The 16737-nt window shown below is 48.7% G+C and overlaps 1 protein-coding gene across 1 annotated transcript in view; it reads right to left on the bottom strand.

Annotated features, from left to right (window-relative positions):
• The window catches only part of inppl1a (inositol polyphosphate phosphatase-like 1a), a gene marked incomplete at its 5' end in the record, with an annotated part of 124885 nt that extends 109216 nt beyond the window's left edge, over positions 1 to 15669 (bottom strand). The window contains one exon of the mRNA XM_084308522.1: positions 15471 to 15669. Coding sequence (XP_084164648.1) covers positions 15471 to 15669 — 199 coding nt within the window. The remainder of the gene's footprint in view (positions 1 to 15470) is intronic.
• Positions 15670 to 16737: the final 1068 nt, after the last annotated feature.

Here is a 16737-nt window from a genome sequence, read left to right as displayed (position 1 = left end):
TGGGTTTTTTGTTTCGTTTTGTTGAGATTCCTTTGGTGTTGTGGTCGTGGTATTCACTGACCTTTGGGAAGTATTTTGACATCTACATGGGTACCTTAGTCGTATAGTGTATCTTGTAGACCAGGCCCATTGCAAGTTGCTGTACTCTGTCGTCTACTCTAAGCCATCCTAGGTTGTCAAAGTGTGCAGGGGTGAGGTGGGTTCTAGGAGTAAGGTCAAGCAGTAGTCTGACCAGTTTGTTTTGTGATGTTTGTAATCTTGTTTTTAGCGCCTTTGAGGTGCTTTGGTACCATGAGGTGCAAGCATAGTCGTAGTACCCTTGAATGAGTGCTCCTGCCAGAGTCTTCAGGGTATTCTTGTTTACCAGTGAGGAGATCCGGTACAAAAATCTAGTTCGTTGGTTGACTTTTTTTATTACATTGGATGCCATTTTGTCACAGGAAAGATTTGCCTCTAGGATGGAACCCAGGTAGGTAATATCTTCTTTCCTTGTGACAATATTGTCACCCACTGTAACTGAGAAGCCGTCGGTCTTGCTGAGTTTGTTATTTGAACCAAAGAGAATGGACTCTGTTTTGCCCATGTGTAATGATAGTTTGTTATCAGCGAGCCATATGCAGATTTTGCCTAGTTCCGAGCATTCATGATGAAACATAATACCTATTATATACCTTTGATTTGGAAATAGTAACGTGTCCAGGCGAGCAACGCGAACGACTTAGCAAAATTCACATATCGCTCCATGACTCAGCTTCCAGGAATTAGCCCGGATCACTCTGAAACTATACAATATTCACCACGGTATAACACGCAAACGTATACATGAAACTGTTACAAAGGATCAGATTAAACCGAATATATATATTTATTTATTGATATATATTGCATAGTACTTATATATCGTTTGATATCCCCTGTATATTCCTTGTACATATACACGGAATATCCCTTTAGCCCAGACCATAATAGTTCATTCTCCTATTGGACAGCGGTCCACCGGCGCCAGGGACCGGCCTCCAGAGCCAGGTTCAAAGTCACCGTCAAGATGTGTCTGGACATGCCCGCCCTTGCCCAGGGATACGCGACAGAAATGAGAGTGGAACTAGTTTGTGCACCGTGCGTATAAATACGGCGCAGGTGAATGTAGAAACCCCTTAGCCCCTTACCTCCGTACCCTTCGTCCATTTAGTATGTTACCGATAAGTTGAAGCCTCACCCACGATACAACGTGCGGTGAAGTATGGCCTGTTTGGCCTCAGAATAGAGCATCGAGACCGCGTGCGAATTAATAACTGAATTGTCAGAGTTTGGCGCTATACCGTCGAGTGCGACATATTTCTATTAAGTCTTTAATAGTCTATTTGTGTATAGCGTATTGTGCGGTTAGAATTCTATAGTGACCAGCATCTCCAACGCTTTCTCGTATTAGCTAGAGTTCTTATCCAGGCTGGGCCGACCGCATGGCGCTTTCACCCGAGGAGACCTAGGCGAGAGCCGTATGGACATGTACACTGGATTAATCTACCCGACGACTACATAGCCCTTTGCGGCTGGAATATATTTGCTTTGGTCCTGTGATTTATGGAGCGGATAATCGCCGACGCCTGCACGTGTTGGATTTACCCCGAGAGGAGTCAAGTCGAGTCGGCGCTCAGAGAGCCTGAGGCCGCCTAGCTTTCTTCCCTGTGGAGCTACAGTCTACAAGAGAACCAAGCTGTATTCGTCTGTGGATCAAGAGGCTACTGCACCGGCTTCTGTACCTGAAGTCTCCCTAGTCATCGTTGACCAGACGTCCTACTACCGACAGATCTTCTACCCCCCCTGCTGGCTTACAACCAGTGGGAACCCCTTCCAGTATCTCCCGCTATCACTAGTGCACCATAGATATAATTCCCTAAGATTCAGGTTGTATAATTACCTCCTGCGTAACCAGAGAATGGACATTCGTTATTGATTTGCCTACGCATACTCCTTTGCCTTACAAGTGCATTCAAAGAATAATGTAAAGTATCCTATGTACCTTTTGCTCCATTAAATACTTGATTAATACCTTTGACTGGAACCGATTTCATTGTGGGAAGTGTTCATCATATTCATATATCGTGTACTGTATGGCCAGTAATTAAAGTACATAAAGCGGTAGTGGTTTAATGATACCATACTTATCAATACAGTCAGGGAATTGTACCCCTCAGTTACAATTGGTCCTTCGAGCCGGATGGTAACTAGTGTAATATTAATATAGTGGTATTAATATTGACATGGCCTATGATGAACACTCCACAAAACGGTTCTCCTAAAGTAGATCGCCCGCAGCGTAGACGGCAGACACCTCAGTACTTAGAGGATTACGTTGCCAGTATACTACCTAGCCTTCTACAGACGGTAAACGCGGAAAAAGTAGATAGTAAAATTATGTCCGACCCTATCGCCCAGGTTACCCCGCCAATAGAGGCCCTAGTGGGTTCTAATGTAACTGACCAAGCTCACGGTAGGGACCAGGAGGGACCTGACACGACTCTACCCCCCGCCAAGACCGAAGAAGTAGTCCCCGGAGAGCTCCAGGATAAAGACAGCTCTCCAGGGATGGAACTTTACCCGCTACAAGAAGAGGAGAGCACCCAGGAGATGGATCTCCAGGACTCGCCACAGGAGAGCAGATCTCCAACGAGTACTGCCGGGAGCGGATCACCTCAACCAGCGTCTTCCCCCAGCGGGGCGGACAAGATGCTGGCACAGGCATTCCTCGCCAGCCTAGCAGCCTCTACAGAGCGCGATCGACTCCAAGCACAGATGCTTAGCGAGCGCGAACATTCTTCCATGGAAAGAGAACGCCTTCAAGCACAGCAACGGAGTGACGAAGATCGTATACGTCTAGAGATTAGACGCCTTCAGACGGAAGAGAATATGGTAAGAGACCGGGCCGAAGCAGAGCGCGCCGCCGCCGAAGAGCGCTCTGCCCAAAGAGAAGCAGAGCGCGACATCGCTCTCACCAAGCGCGAAGCCGAGCGCGACCGATTACAAGCGCAGATAATGGAGCAGCTGATCGCCAGGGCGACACCCCCTCCCTCCGCACGGGGTTCCAGGGCCTCGTCAAGACACGGGTCAAGGGCACCCTCCCCTACCCGATCAAACGACCCTGAGCCCGACCACCAGAGAGAGCCTATACCCCCCTCCGAACTCCTTCCCCGACCGGTCCACGCGAGGACCAGCTACAAGGAAGAAACGGTCCACACCGCGGAGAGGCTAAATAGACGACTACAGGATCTAGAGGACCTGCCAGAGCAAGAAGAAGAGGGAGAGGAGGAGAGTCAAGCCCGACAGCAGCACAGAACTCCACAGGACCAGGAGGTCCAGTACAGCCCAGGCTCTACCCCCGCGGCTCTGCGCTACAGACCCCCGACTCAATTCACGGGTGAGCTTGACGCACAACCAGCCCCGAGGAATAGCACCTGGATACGCGGGCCATGGTACCCAGCAGGTACCAGCCCACCAAGAGGCGTAAGAGGAGACTCGCCTAGGAGGCCTCTCTTCCAACGCTCACCGATGTGCCAGCCATCCATGGCATCATACATTGGCACACCGACATTTCCGGACTTCACCCACGAGAATAGAGCACAGTACACCGAGCTACGAATGTGCTTAGAGACAATGATGTCCGATGTAACTGACGAACCGTACAAGTATGCTATCCTACTGAAGCACCTCAAGGTGCCCCGAGCGCACAATATAGCGCTGGCCTATGCCACCTCTACTACCCCATACACAGCGGCTCTAGCAGCACTCGACCAAAGATATGGACGTATATGGGATTACGTAATACAAGAGATAAGGCATATTGACCGCCTACCCCCAGCCACAGACAATCGCTCACTAGATGACCTGTCTATCAAGGTACAATCCCTGGTAGGGATGCTGGGGGCGCAAAGAGAAAAGGGTATGCACGAACTGTACGCAAACTCTAATGTCGAGAGGATTTTAGAGAAGCTTCCGCCCGCCCGACAAGAGCGCTTCAGGCGGCAAAGAGACCACCGTGATCCTAACGGTCCCGAGCCATCCCTCCTAGACCTAGCCGACTTCCTAGCGAGAGAAGTCAACAGCCTACGGTTGGATACGTTCATGCGGAGCACCCCAAGCTCCAGAGAGGGACCTAGGAGAGCAAACGATGGCCGAAGATTGGTGACCGTCATGCACCAATCAGAACCAGTACCGAGCAGCAAGAACCACAGTACCCCCTCGATGAAAGAGAAGTGGAAGATGGTGTGCCCGTACTGCGAGAAAGAACACTGGTTGTCACAATGTGACACATTCAAGAAGATGACCGCCGATGAAGTGGGTCAATGGATAAAGTCCAACCGACGCTGTTACCGATGTGCGCGCAGTCACATGGCAGCCGAGTGCCGCTTAAAGAAGAGGTGTAGTCGGTGTGACGGAGCCCACCTAGATGTCCTACACGACAGTAACAGAAGAAAGCCCACACCCTCAAGCAGCACAAAGGCAAGTGTTATGTACATTGACCCCGCCAGCAGCGGGGGCGCCCGAGTGCTCTTAAAGGTGGTCCGCGTAACACTGAGTTACCAAGACAAGGTCATGGACACTTACGCCGTCCTTGACGACGGGTCAGAGAAGACCCTTCTCCTCGCATCCGCTGCGGCCCAGCTGGGGCTGCGGGGGAGCGAAAACCAGATGACGATTCGGACAATAAGAAGAGATCTAAAGACGATAAAGGGCGAGAATGTCTCCTTCACTATCGCAGCAAGCGGGCAGCCAGAGAGACGGTATAGGATTACTAATGCTTTCACCAGCCAAGAAATAGGCCTGTCGCAATATACTTACCCCATCGCCAAGCTGATGGATAAATATGTGCACCTGCGTCAACTACCTATCCCGCTCATAGACGGCGCCACCCCGACCCTGCTGATAGGCTCCGACCATGCAGACCTCATAGTCCCGATAGACCGGGTCCACACAGGGCCCAGAGGCTGTCCTGCAGCAGTCGAGACCCGCCTAGGATGGACATTACAAGGCCCCCTCGCTAAGTCTCTTAACCGAACAGCAGCCACTAGCTGCCTCCACTCCAGAGTGACAGAAGAAGACACCACCCTCCTACAGCATGTCGAGAGGCTATGGACACTAGAGACAATGCCCTTTAAGAACGAAAAGAAAGACATTCGTTCCAAGGAAGACATTTACGCCATAGCACTCCTCGAGCAAGGGACAAAGAGAGTCAAAGTCAACGGAGTGATGAGATACGCAACTCCACTCTTGAGGCGAGAGGGTATGCCTACCTTCCACGCCCCAAAAGAAGCGACGGAGCGGTATCTATTGAACACAGAGCGGCGCCTAGCCAGAGACCCCGCTCAAGAGACTGTGTACCGCGCTGAGATTAACAAGCTAATCACAGCGGGACACATAAAGAAAATTGACATTAAAGAGGCCGATCAGACGACCGAATCATGGTACGTGCCGCACCACAAAGTCCACCACAACGGCAAGGATCGTATTGTGTTCAACTGCAGCTACCAGATCGGATCACAAAATCTGAATAAAGAGCTCTTGCCCGGCCCAACACTCGGCCCCTCCCTACTAGGCGTGTTACTACGTTTCCGCCAGGACAAGGTGGCCATCAGCGGCGACATCAAAGGGATGTTCCTGCAGGTGAGACTAGTGGAGGAGGACAAGCCCCTGCTGCGGTTCCTATGGAGAGAGAGGATCGGGGATGAGCAACCAGCCATCTATCAATGGGAAGTCCTCCCTTTCGGAACCACATGCAGCCCATGCTGTGCTACGTTTGCACTGCAAAAACACGTCGCAGAGGACCCAGCAGCTGATGAAGAGGTCCGAAAAAGTGTAGAAAATAGTTTCTACGTGGACAACTGTCTGCAAAGCGTCTCGACGCCAGAAGAAGCCGAGGCCCTTCTACTCAAGCTCCGCACCTCCCTGATCAAAGGCGGCTTTGATCTCAGGCAGTGGGCCAGCAGCGACCCGCAAGTATTGCGCAGCCTCTCCCCCGAGGACAAGGCAGCAAGCAGCGAGACCTGGATGGCGACCATCCCAGGAGAAGCCCAAGAAATGACATTAGGACTAGTCTGGCACTTCAAAACAGACTCGCTCCATTATAAACACACACCCCTGACCAAGGAGCAGGGAAGGTCGACTGCACTACCGACCACCAGACGGAGTGTATACAGAACACTCGCCAGACAATATGACCCGTTGGGATGTATTCTACCTTACACCACCAGGGCAAAGATGATTGTAAGAGCGTTATGGGACAAGGACCAGGGCTGGGACGACCCCATACCCGAACACCTTGCATCCACATGGAGAGAGTGGGAGACGGAACTCAGCTCACTCCCAGGTGTTAACATACGCCGCAGCTACTTCCCACCCACAGTGAGGCCGGAGACGTGCCAGATGGACCTGCACGTTTTCAGCGACGCCTCCGAAGTAGCCTACGGTTCGGTGGCCTACTTGCGTGCCCGAGAGGAGGGAGGAGAAATACATACTGCTTTCATCCTGGCTCGCTCAAGAATAGCCCCACGAAAGCAACAATCTATCCCGCGTCTAGAGCTCTGCGCAGCCCTAGCAGGAGCGCAACTCGCCACGTTAATCCAACGTGAACTCACCATTCCGGTGCAAAGAACAATCTTGTGGTCAGACTCCACGACAGTACTCACATGGATCCGGTCTGATTCGTGCAGATACAAGGTCTTCGTGGGAGTCAGAGTCACAGAGATTCAAGAGTTAACAGAAGTAGCAAGCTGGAGGTATGTAGACACAAAACACAACCCAGCTGACGTCATCACCCGGGGAATGTCCCTGGATGACCTCACCCGTCACAACCTATACAGTGACGGGCCAGAGTTCCTCAAGCTCCCGGAAGAAGAGTGGCCTACACCCACCCCACGGGAAGCGAGTAAAGAGGAGGCAGAAAACAAGAAATCTATGTTCTGTGGATTGAACACACTCGTCACCACAGACCCCGACATAGACGATTGCCTCACCCTAGAGAGTGCGCAGCTAAAGACATTCCTGTGGCACCACCCAGAGGTTCAGCTCACTACTGACATTACTGCAGCTGACTACGAAGAAGCGGAACTTCTTCTACTACAACGAGCCCAGAGAGACTCGTTCCCCGATGAGCTAGACTGTCTACAGGGAGCAAAGCCCGTCCCATCAGACAGCAGACTGCTCCACCTAGCCCCCGAGAGCGACGCCCATGGTCTCATCAGAGTGGGTGGTCGTTTGCGGAGAGCCCCAGACTTACCGGATGACGTCAAGTACCCGATAGTCTTAAACAGCCGACACAAGGTCACAGAGCTGATCATAAAGAAATACGACGAGGATGTGCATCACGCCGGGGCAGAGAGAGTCTTCGCGGAGATCAGACGTCGTTATTGGATACTGCAAGGGAGAGAAGCAGTGCGGCGCTTCCAGCGAACCTGTCTAGACTGTCGTAAGTGGCGAGCGCAGCCCAGTATACCCCGGATGGCTGAACTACCTCCCTGTCGCCTCCGACTCGGCGACAAGCCCTTTCACTCCACCGGTATGGACTGTTTCGGCCCGCTGTATATAAAGAAAGGAAGAGGCACCGAGAAGCGGTGGGGTATTGTATTCAAATGCATGACCACCCGAGCGATGCATATAGAACTCCTTCCAACCATGAGCACAGACTCATTCCTTATGGCCTTCCGAAGATTCACATCGCGGAAAGGCAAACCGTCTATATTGTTGTCTGATCACGGGACAAACTTCAAAGGCGGAGAAAGAGAGCTGAGAGAGAGCTTCCAAGCTATGGGCCCAGAACTTAAGACCCACCTCGCTCCATACCAGATTGACTTCCAGTTTAATCCCTCGAACGCACCTCACTTCGGTGGAACTTGGGAACGAGAAGTACGTTCAATAAAGACAGCCCTGTACGCCGTGCTTGGGGCCCAGACCGTGGCGGAAGAAGTCTTAATGACAGTCCTCACGGAGATCGAGGGAGTATTGAACTCAAAGCCCCTCGGTTACGTCTCAAGTGATGTAGCAGATGTCGACCCAGTCACCCCCAACACACTCTTGATGGGGCGGCTGGACCCCGCGCTACCACAGACAATGTACAGGCCTGAAGAAGCGAACGGCCGAAGAATGTGGAGGTACAGTCAAGTATTGGCTGACAAGTTTTGGAACAGCTTCCTACTCCACTACCTACCGTCTCTACAGACCCGCCAGAAATGGGTGAAAGAGAGAGACAATTTGACAGAAGGAACAGTCGTCATGATTATCGACCAGTCACTACCCCGAGCTATGTGGCCGGCCGGCCGCGTAAGCAAAGTGATCACCGGTGCCGACGGAAAGGTCCGAGCAGCCGAAGTGCTCGTCCAAGGGCGGACCTACACCCGACCCGTGGCGAGGCTAATAGAACTGCCAAGGCTCCCCGATACCATCGATGACGACCATGACCCCATGACTTTGTGAACTGACAGACCCCTCACAGCAGACATTGAGTAGTGGACAGTGCGGTTAATCTGTCTCTGCTTAGCTAATTAGGTGGGACTAATTAGGGGGCGGCTGTTACAAAGGATCAGATTAAACCGAATATATATATTTATTTATTGATATATATTGCATAGTACTTATATATCGTTTGATATCCCCTGTATATTCCTTGTACATATACACGGAATATCCCTTTAGCCCAGACCATAATAGTTCATTCTCCTATTGGACAGCGGTCCACCGGCGCCAGGGACCGGCCTCCGGAGCCAGGTTCAAAGTCACCGTCAAGATGTGTCTGGACATGCCCGCCCTTGCCCAGGGATACGCGACAGAAATGAGAGTGGAACTAGTTTGTGCACTGTGCGTATAAATACGGCGCAGGTGAATGTAGAAACCCCTTAGCCCCTTACCTCCGTACCCTTCGTCCATTTAGTATGTTACCGATAAGTTGAAGCCTCACCCACGATACAACGTGCGGTGAAGTATGGCCTGTTTGGCCTCAGAATAGAGCATCGAGACCGCGTGCGAATTAATAACTGAATTGTCCGAGTTTGGCGCTATACCGTTGAGTGCGACATATTTCTATTAAGTCTTTAATAGTCTATTTGTGTATAGCGTATCGTGCGGTTAGAATTCTATAGTGACCAGCATCTCCAACGCTTTCTCGTATTAGCTAGAGTTCTTATCCAGGCTGGGCCGACCGCATGGCGCTTTCACCCGAGGAGACCTAGGCGAGAGCCGTATGGACATGTACACTGGATTAATCTACCCGACGACTACATAGCCCTTTGCGGCTGGAATATATTTGCTTTGGTCCTGTGATTTATGGAGCGGATAATCGCCGACGCCTGCACGTGTTGGATTTACCCCGAGAGGAGTCAAGTCGAGTCGGCGCTCAGAGAGCCTGAGGCCGCCTAGCTTTCTTCCCTGTGGAGCTACAGTCTACAAGAGAACCAAGCTGTATTCGTCTGTGGATCAAGAGGCTACTGCACCGGCTTCTGTACCTGAAGTCTCCCTAGTCATCGTTGACCAGACGTCCTACTACCGACAGATCTTCTACCCCCCCCTGCTGGCTTACAACCAGTGGGAACCCCTTCCAGTATCTCCCGCTATCACTAGTGCACCATAGATATAATTCCCTAAGATTCAGGTTGTATAATTACCTCCTGCGTAACCAGAGAATGGACATTCGTTATTGATTTGCCTACGCATACTCCTTTGCCTTACAAGTGCATTCAAAGAATAATGTAAAGTATCCTATGTACCTTTTGCTCCATTAAATACTTGATTAATACCTTTGACTGGAACCGATTTCATTGTGGGAAGTGTTCATCATATTCATATATCGTGTACTGTATGGCCAGTAATTAAAGTACATAAAGCGGTAGTGGTTTAATGATACCATACTTATCAATACAGTCAGGGAATTGTACCCCTCAGTTACAGAAACAATTAACTATTTTTTACATATTGGACGAGGGATAGTGACTGTCAAATGAGCCAGACTATTTTCTCCATAACTATAATATAGAATATAGATATAGCTCTGCAAACATCGTGACGCATCGTGAAAATACTAGGCAATGGAAAGCTGGCGCTAGAGAGCAGGGATGGGGCGTGGCTATGGCATTGAATGAGTTAATAATAAACACGGCATGGACGGCTGGTGCAGTGCGTTACTACTACTACTACTACTGTCTGATTGTATCCTGCCACTCACTACTCTTCACTACTACTACTGCCATCACTATTATCACTACTACTTGCACTTTGTTCTATTATTATTACAGGGTTCCCACAGACATTGCTAAATAAAATTCAATGACTTTCAAGTACTTTTCCAAGCACTATTTTTCATTTCACAAGGGCATTTAAAAGGATACAATTAACTTTGAAATGCTGTTTTTTATAGAGAGAAAAAAATCTGATCCAATATTTATGCTCTCCCATTATCTGGACTCAAATAAATAACAATAGAATAATACAAATAAAATAAACCAGGAAACTAGAAGACACTTCCGTGATTCTATTGTGAATCATATTTATTGAGAAGACAACAGTGTCAATACGTCTAGATCCACTGGGAGAGCAACGCGTGTGTCAATACGTCTAGATCCACTGTGAGAGCAACGCGTGTGTCAATACGTCTAGATCCACTGGGAGAGCAACGCGTGTGTCAATACGTCTAGATCCACTGGGAGAGCAACGCGTGTGTCAATACGTCTAGATCCACTGGGAGAGCAACGCGTGTGTCAATACGTCTAGATCCACTGGGAGAGCAACGCGTGTGTCAATACGTCTAGATCCACTGGGAGAGCAACGCGTGTGTCAATACGTCTAGATCCACTGGGAGAGCAACGCGTGTGTCAATACGTCTAGATCCACTGGGAGAGCAACGCGTGTGTCAATATGTCTAGATCCACTGTGAGAGCAACGCGTGTGTCAATATGTCTAGATCCACTGTGAGAGCAACGCGTGTGTCAATACGTCTAGATCCACTGTGAGAGCAACGCGTGTGTCAATACGTCTAGATCCACTGTGAGAGCAACGCGTGCCGCAGTCTCTTTCATCAGACTTCTGACGTAAGCCAGTCATCTATTCTAGCGCCTATCTATTTTAGTGCCTATCTATTTTAGTGCCTATCTATTTTAGCGCCTATCTATTTTAGTGCCTATCTATTTTAGCGCCTATCTATTTTAGCGCCTATCTATTCTAGCGCCTATCTATTCTAGCGCCTATCTATTCTAGCGCCTATCTATTTTAGTGCCTATCTATTTTAGTGCCTATCTATTTTAGCGCCTATCTATTTTAGTGCCTATCTATTTTAGCGCCTATCTATTTTAGCGCCTATCTATTCTAGCGCCTATCTATTCTAGCGCCTATCTATTCTAGCGCCTATCTATTTTAGTGCCTATCTATTTTAGCGCCTATCTATTTTAGTGCCTATCTATTTTAGCGCCTATCTATTTCTATTCTAGCGCCTATCTATTTTAGCGCCTATCTATTCTAGCGCCTATCTATTTTAGCGCCTATCTATTTTAGCGCCTATCTATTTTAGCGCCTATCTATTCTAGCGCCTATCTATTCTAGCGCCTATCTATTCTAGCGCCTATCTATTCTAGCGCCTATCTATTTTAGCGCCTATCTATTTTAGTGCCTATCTATTCTAGCGCCTATCTATTCTAGCGCCTATCTATTTTAGCGCCTATCTATTCTAGCGCCTATCTATTTTAGCGCCTATCTATTCTAGCGCCTATCTATTTTAGCGCCTATCTATTTTAGCGCCTATCTATTTTAGCGCCTATCTATTCTAGCGCCTATCTATTTTAGCGCCTATCTATTCTAGCGTCTATCTATTTTAGCGCCTATCTATTCTAGCGCCTATCTATTCTAGCGCCTATCTATTCTAGCGTCTATCTATTTTAGCGCCTATCTATTCTAGCGCCTATCTATTTTAGCGCCTATCTATTCTAGCGCCTATCTATTTTAGCGCCTATCTATTCTAGCGCCTATCTATTTTAGCGCCTATCTATTCTAGCGCCTATCTATTCTAGCGCCTATCTATTCTAGCGCCTATCTATTTTAGCGCCTATCTATTTTAGCGCCTATCTATTCTAGCGCCTATCTATTTTAGCGCCTATCTATTTTAGCGCCTATCTATTTTAGCGCCTATCTATTCTAGCGCCTATCTATTTTAGCGCCTATCTATTCTAGCGTCTATCTATTTTAGCGCCTATCTATTCTAGCGCCTATCTATTCTAGCGCCTATCTATTCTAGCGTCTATCTATTTTAGCGCCTATCTATTCTAGCGCCTATCTATTTTAGCGCCTATCTATTCTAGCGCCTATCTATTTTAGCGCCTATCTATTCTAGCGCCTATCTATTCTAGCGCCTATCTATTCTAGCGCCTATCTATTCTAGCGCCTATCTATTCTAGCGCCTATCTATTTTAGCGCCTATCTATTCTAGCGTCTATCTATTTTAGCGCCTATCTATTCTAGCGCCTATCTATTCTAGCGCCTATCTATTTTAGCGTCTATCTATTCTAGCGCCTATCTATTCTAGCGCCTATCTATTCTAGCGCCTATCTATTTTAGCGCCTATCTATTCTAGCGTCTATCTATTTTAGCGCCTATCTATTCTAGCGCCTATCTATTCTAGCGCCTATCTATTCTAGCGTCTATCTATTCTAGCGCCTATCTATTCTAGCGCCTATCTATTCTAGCGCCTATCTATTCTAGCGCCTATCTATTTTAGCGCCTATCTATTTTAGCGCCTATCTATTCTAGCGCCTATCTATTTTAGCGCCTATCTATTCTAGCGCCTATCTATTTTAGCGCCTATCTATTTTAGCGCCTATCTATTTTAGCGCCAACACAGACGTGATGGGTAATAAAGTGGTTATGCAGTTGTTGACCTTTGACCTTTGGCCTGAATGACAAGTAACAACACTCAATTACATGGATGTTGAGAGTAAGGCAACATACAATGTTGTTGTAAGCATGTAACATGCGTGTGTATATTAATATGCATTATATATATAATAATATACAGTGATTAGGAAAGTCAGAGGATGCTGGAGGATGTGTGTTGGGAGACCGGCCGCTCCATGGTGAAGGGAGAGTGATTTACAAGATAAATAATGATATATATATATATCATGATGTTGTCTAATCTAATCTATCTGATCTATATCAGAATGGACCGTAGGGCTTCCCCTAAACAATGCTATAGGGGCGGAGCTACGCTGTGACAACGCACCAGTGAAGAAGTCATATAAAAGAAAGGATTTGCAGTGAAGGGTGGGCCCCCCCCCCCCCCCCTCCAATAAAGGAAGCCATTTGCTGTAATTTCTTGCAACATAAAATCATAATTTCAAGGAAATAGCAAACACACGGGTAAGTTCCTAATAGGTTATTCATTTAAGTAGAGCGTATAAGGTTACACAATAGTTTAACGTTGAACACAAAAATACAAGCACACACACACACAAGCACACACACACACACACACACACACAAGCACACACACACACACACAAGCACACACACACACACACAAGCACACACACACACAAGCACACACACACACACACAAGCACACACACACACACAAGCACACACACACACACACACACACACAAGCACACACACACACACACACACACACACACACAAGCACACACACACACACACACACACACAAGCACACACACACACAAGCACACACACACACACACACACACACACACACAAGCACACACACACACACACACAGTGGAACCACGCAATCATGTATTACACAACGTGTCTGTGTCTGCGTTACACAACGTGTCAGGAGGGGGGGGGGGGGGATATTAGGAACTTACTTGATTTTATGTTGCAAGAAATTACAGCAAATGGCTTCCTTTATTGGAGGGTTAAGTCCTGGGGAAGGGGTGAGGGTTAAGTCCTGGGGAAGGGGTGAGGGTTAAGTCCTGGGGAAGGGGTTAGGGTTAAGTCCTGGGGAAGGGGTGAGGGTTAAGTCCTGGGGAAGGGGTGAGGGTTAAGTCCTGGGGAAGGGGTGAGGGTTAAGTCCTGGGGAAGGGGTTAGGGTTAAGTCCTGGGGAAGGGGTTAGGGTTAAGTCCTGGGGAAGGGGTTAGGGTTAAGTCCTGGGGAAGGGGTTAGGGTTAAGTCCTGGGGAAGGGGTTAGGGTTAAGTCCTGGGGAAGGGGTTAGGGTTAAGTCCTGGGGAAGGGGTTAGGGTTAAGTCCTGGGGAAGGGGTTAGGGTTAAGTCCTGGGGAAGGGGTGAGGGTTAAGTCCTGGGGAAGGGGTTAGGGTTAAGTCCTGGGGAAGGGGTTAGGGTTAAGTCCTGGGGAAGGGGTTAGGGTTAAGTCCTGGGGAAGGGGTTAGGGTTAAGTCCTGGGGAAGGGGTTAGGGTTAAGTCCTGGGGAAGGGGTTAGGGTTAAGTCCTGGGGAAGGGGTGAGGGTTAAGTCCTGGGGAAGGGGTGAGGGTTAAGTCCTGGGGAAGGGGTTAGGGTTAAGTCCTGGGGAAGGGGTTAGGGTTAAGTCCTGGGGAAGGGGTTAGGGTTAAGTCCTGGGGAAGGGGTTAGGGTTAAGTCCTGGGGAAGGGGTTAGGGTTAAGTCCTGGGGAAGGGGTTAGGGTTAAGTCCTGGGGAAGGGGTTAGGGTTAAGTCCTGGGGAAGGGGTTAGGGTTAAGTCCTGGGGAAGGGGTTAGGGTTAAGTCCTGGGGAAGGGGTTAGGGTTAAGTCCTGGGGAAGGGGTTAGGGTTAAGTCCTGGGGAAGGGGTTAGGGTTAAGTCCTGGGGAAGGGGTTAGGGTTAAGTCCTGGGGAAGGGGTTAGGGTTAAGTCCTGGGGAAGGGGTTAGGGTTAAGTCCTGGGGAAGGGGTGAGGGTTAAGTCCTGGGGAAGGGGTGAGGGTTAAGTCCTGGGGAAAGCACTGGACTGGTATTATTGAATTGTTTTAATGAGTCTGTACTGTGTTGCAATGGAAACACATTTTTATACTGTTTTAATTAAATTAATTTAATGGGGGGGGGGGGGTGTCTTGATATGGGTCACCTCGCAGGTCAGGTGATAAAGATGTTGGGGGCGGAGTCTCAATAAAGTTTGTTAACCTCACACATTGTCATCCTGTGCCTCTGTGTCGAACCAACCATTACCTCCAGGGTCAAGGGTCACTGAGCACATCCTACCTCCAGGGTCAAGGGTCACTGAGCACATCCTACCTCCAGGGTCAAGGGTCACTGAGCACATCCTACCTCCAGGGTCAAGGGTCACTGAGCACATCCTACCTCCAGGGGGGGCCACTGAGCACATCCTACCTCCAGGGTCAAGGGTCACTGAGCACATCCTACCTCCAGGGTCAAGGGTCACTGAGCACATCCTACCTCCAGGGGGGGCCACTGAGCACATCCTACCTCCAGGGTCAAGGGTCACTGAGCACATCCTACCTCCAGGGTCAAGGGTCACTGAGCACATCCTACCTCCAGCTACGAACGAGCGAACCCAGTAGTAGTCTCCTCTGTGGGCGGGGCCGGGGTCTCCTCTGTGGGCGGGGCCGGGGTCTCCTCTGTGGGCGGGGCCGGGGTCTCCTCTGTGGGCGGGGCCGGGGTCTCCTCTGTGGGCGGGGCCGGGGTCTCCTCTGTGGGCGGGGCCGGGGGGGGGAGCAGGGGTGGAGACCATTCTGCTTGCTCAGGACTCGGAAGCATCCATAGCTGAAGAATTATGTATATTGAAATTGTTTATTGGGAAAAACCACATTGAGATACAGTATCTGGTTCTCCAGAGGATCCCACATGTTGTGCAATGTAATACAGAATCATAACACATAACAACAAATAAATAAAGGACACATACAAAACACAACAGAACAAGTACACATTATAAGAGGATATGGAATTCACAATTCATAAGGATACTTATGAATTACAACAAGTAGTTTTTGTCTGTTTGCATTCTGATCCAAACACCATCATAAATCTAATCTAAGAGACGTGTTGGCAGTAGGGTACAGTAGGTTACAGTAGGTTACAGTAGGTTACAGTAGGGTTACAGTAGGGTTACAGTAGGTTACAGTAGGTTACAGTAGGTTACAGTAGGGTTACAGTAGGGTTACAGTAGGGTTACAGTAGGTTACAGTAGGGTTACAGTAGAGTTACAGTAGGTTACAGTAGGTTACAGTAGGGTTACAGTAGGGTTACAGTAGGTTACAGTAGAGTTACAGTAGGGTTACAGTAGGGTTACAGTAGGTTACAGTAGGTTACAGTAGAGTTACAGTAGGTTACAGTAGGTTACAGTAGGGTTACAGTAGGTTACAGTAGGTTACAGTAGGTTACAGTAGGTTACAGTAGGTTACAGTAGAGTTACAGTAGGTTACAGTAGGTTACAGTAGAGTTACAGTAGGTTACAGTAGGTTACAGTAGGGTTACAGTAGGGTTACAGTAGGGTTACAGTAGGTTACAGTAGGGTTACAGTAGGTTACAGTAGGGTTACAGTAGGGTTACAGTAGGTTACAGTAGGGTTACAGTAGGTTACAGTAGGGTTACAGTAGGTTACAGTAGGTTACAGTAGGGTTACAGTAGGTTACAGTAGGTTACAGTAGGGTTACAGTAGGGTTACAGTAGGGTTACAGTAGGTTACAGTAGGTTACAGTAGGGTTACAGTAGGTTACAGTAGGGTTACAGTAGGGTTACAGTAGGTTACAGTAGGTTACAGTAGGTTACAGTAGGGTTACAGTAGGTTACAGTAGGG

This window comes from Notolepis coatsorum (assembly GCF_963971535.1).
Source record: "Notolepis coatsorum genome assembly, chromosome: 1".
Classification (NCBI taxonomy): Eukaryota; Metazoa; Chordata; class Actinopteri; order Aulopiformes; family Paralepididae; genus Notolepis; species Notolepis coatsorum.
Note: the sequence above shows the minus strand (reverse complement) of the source record. Positions and strands in the feature narration are given on the sequence as shown.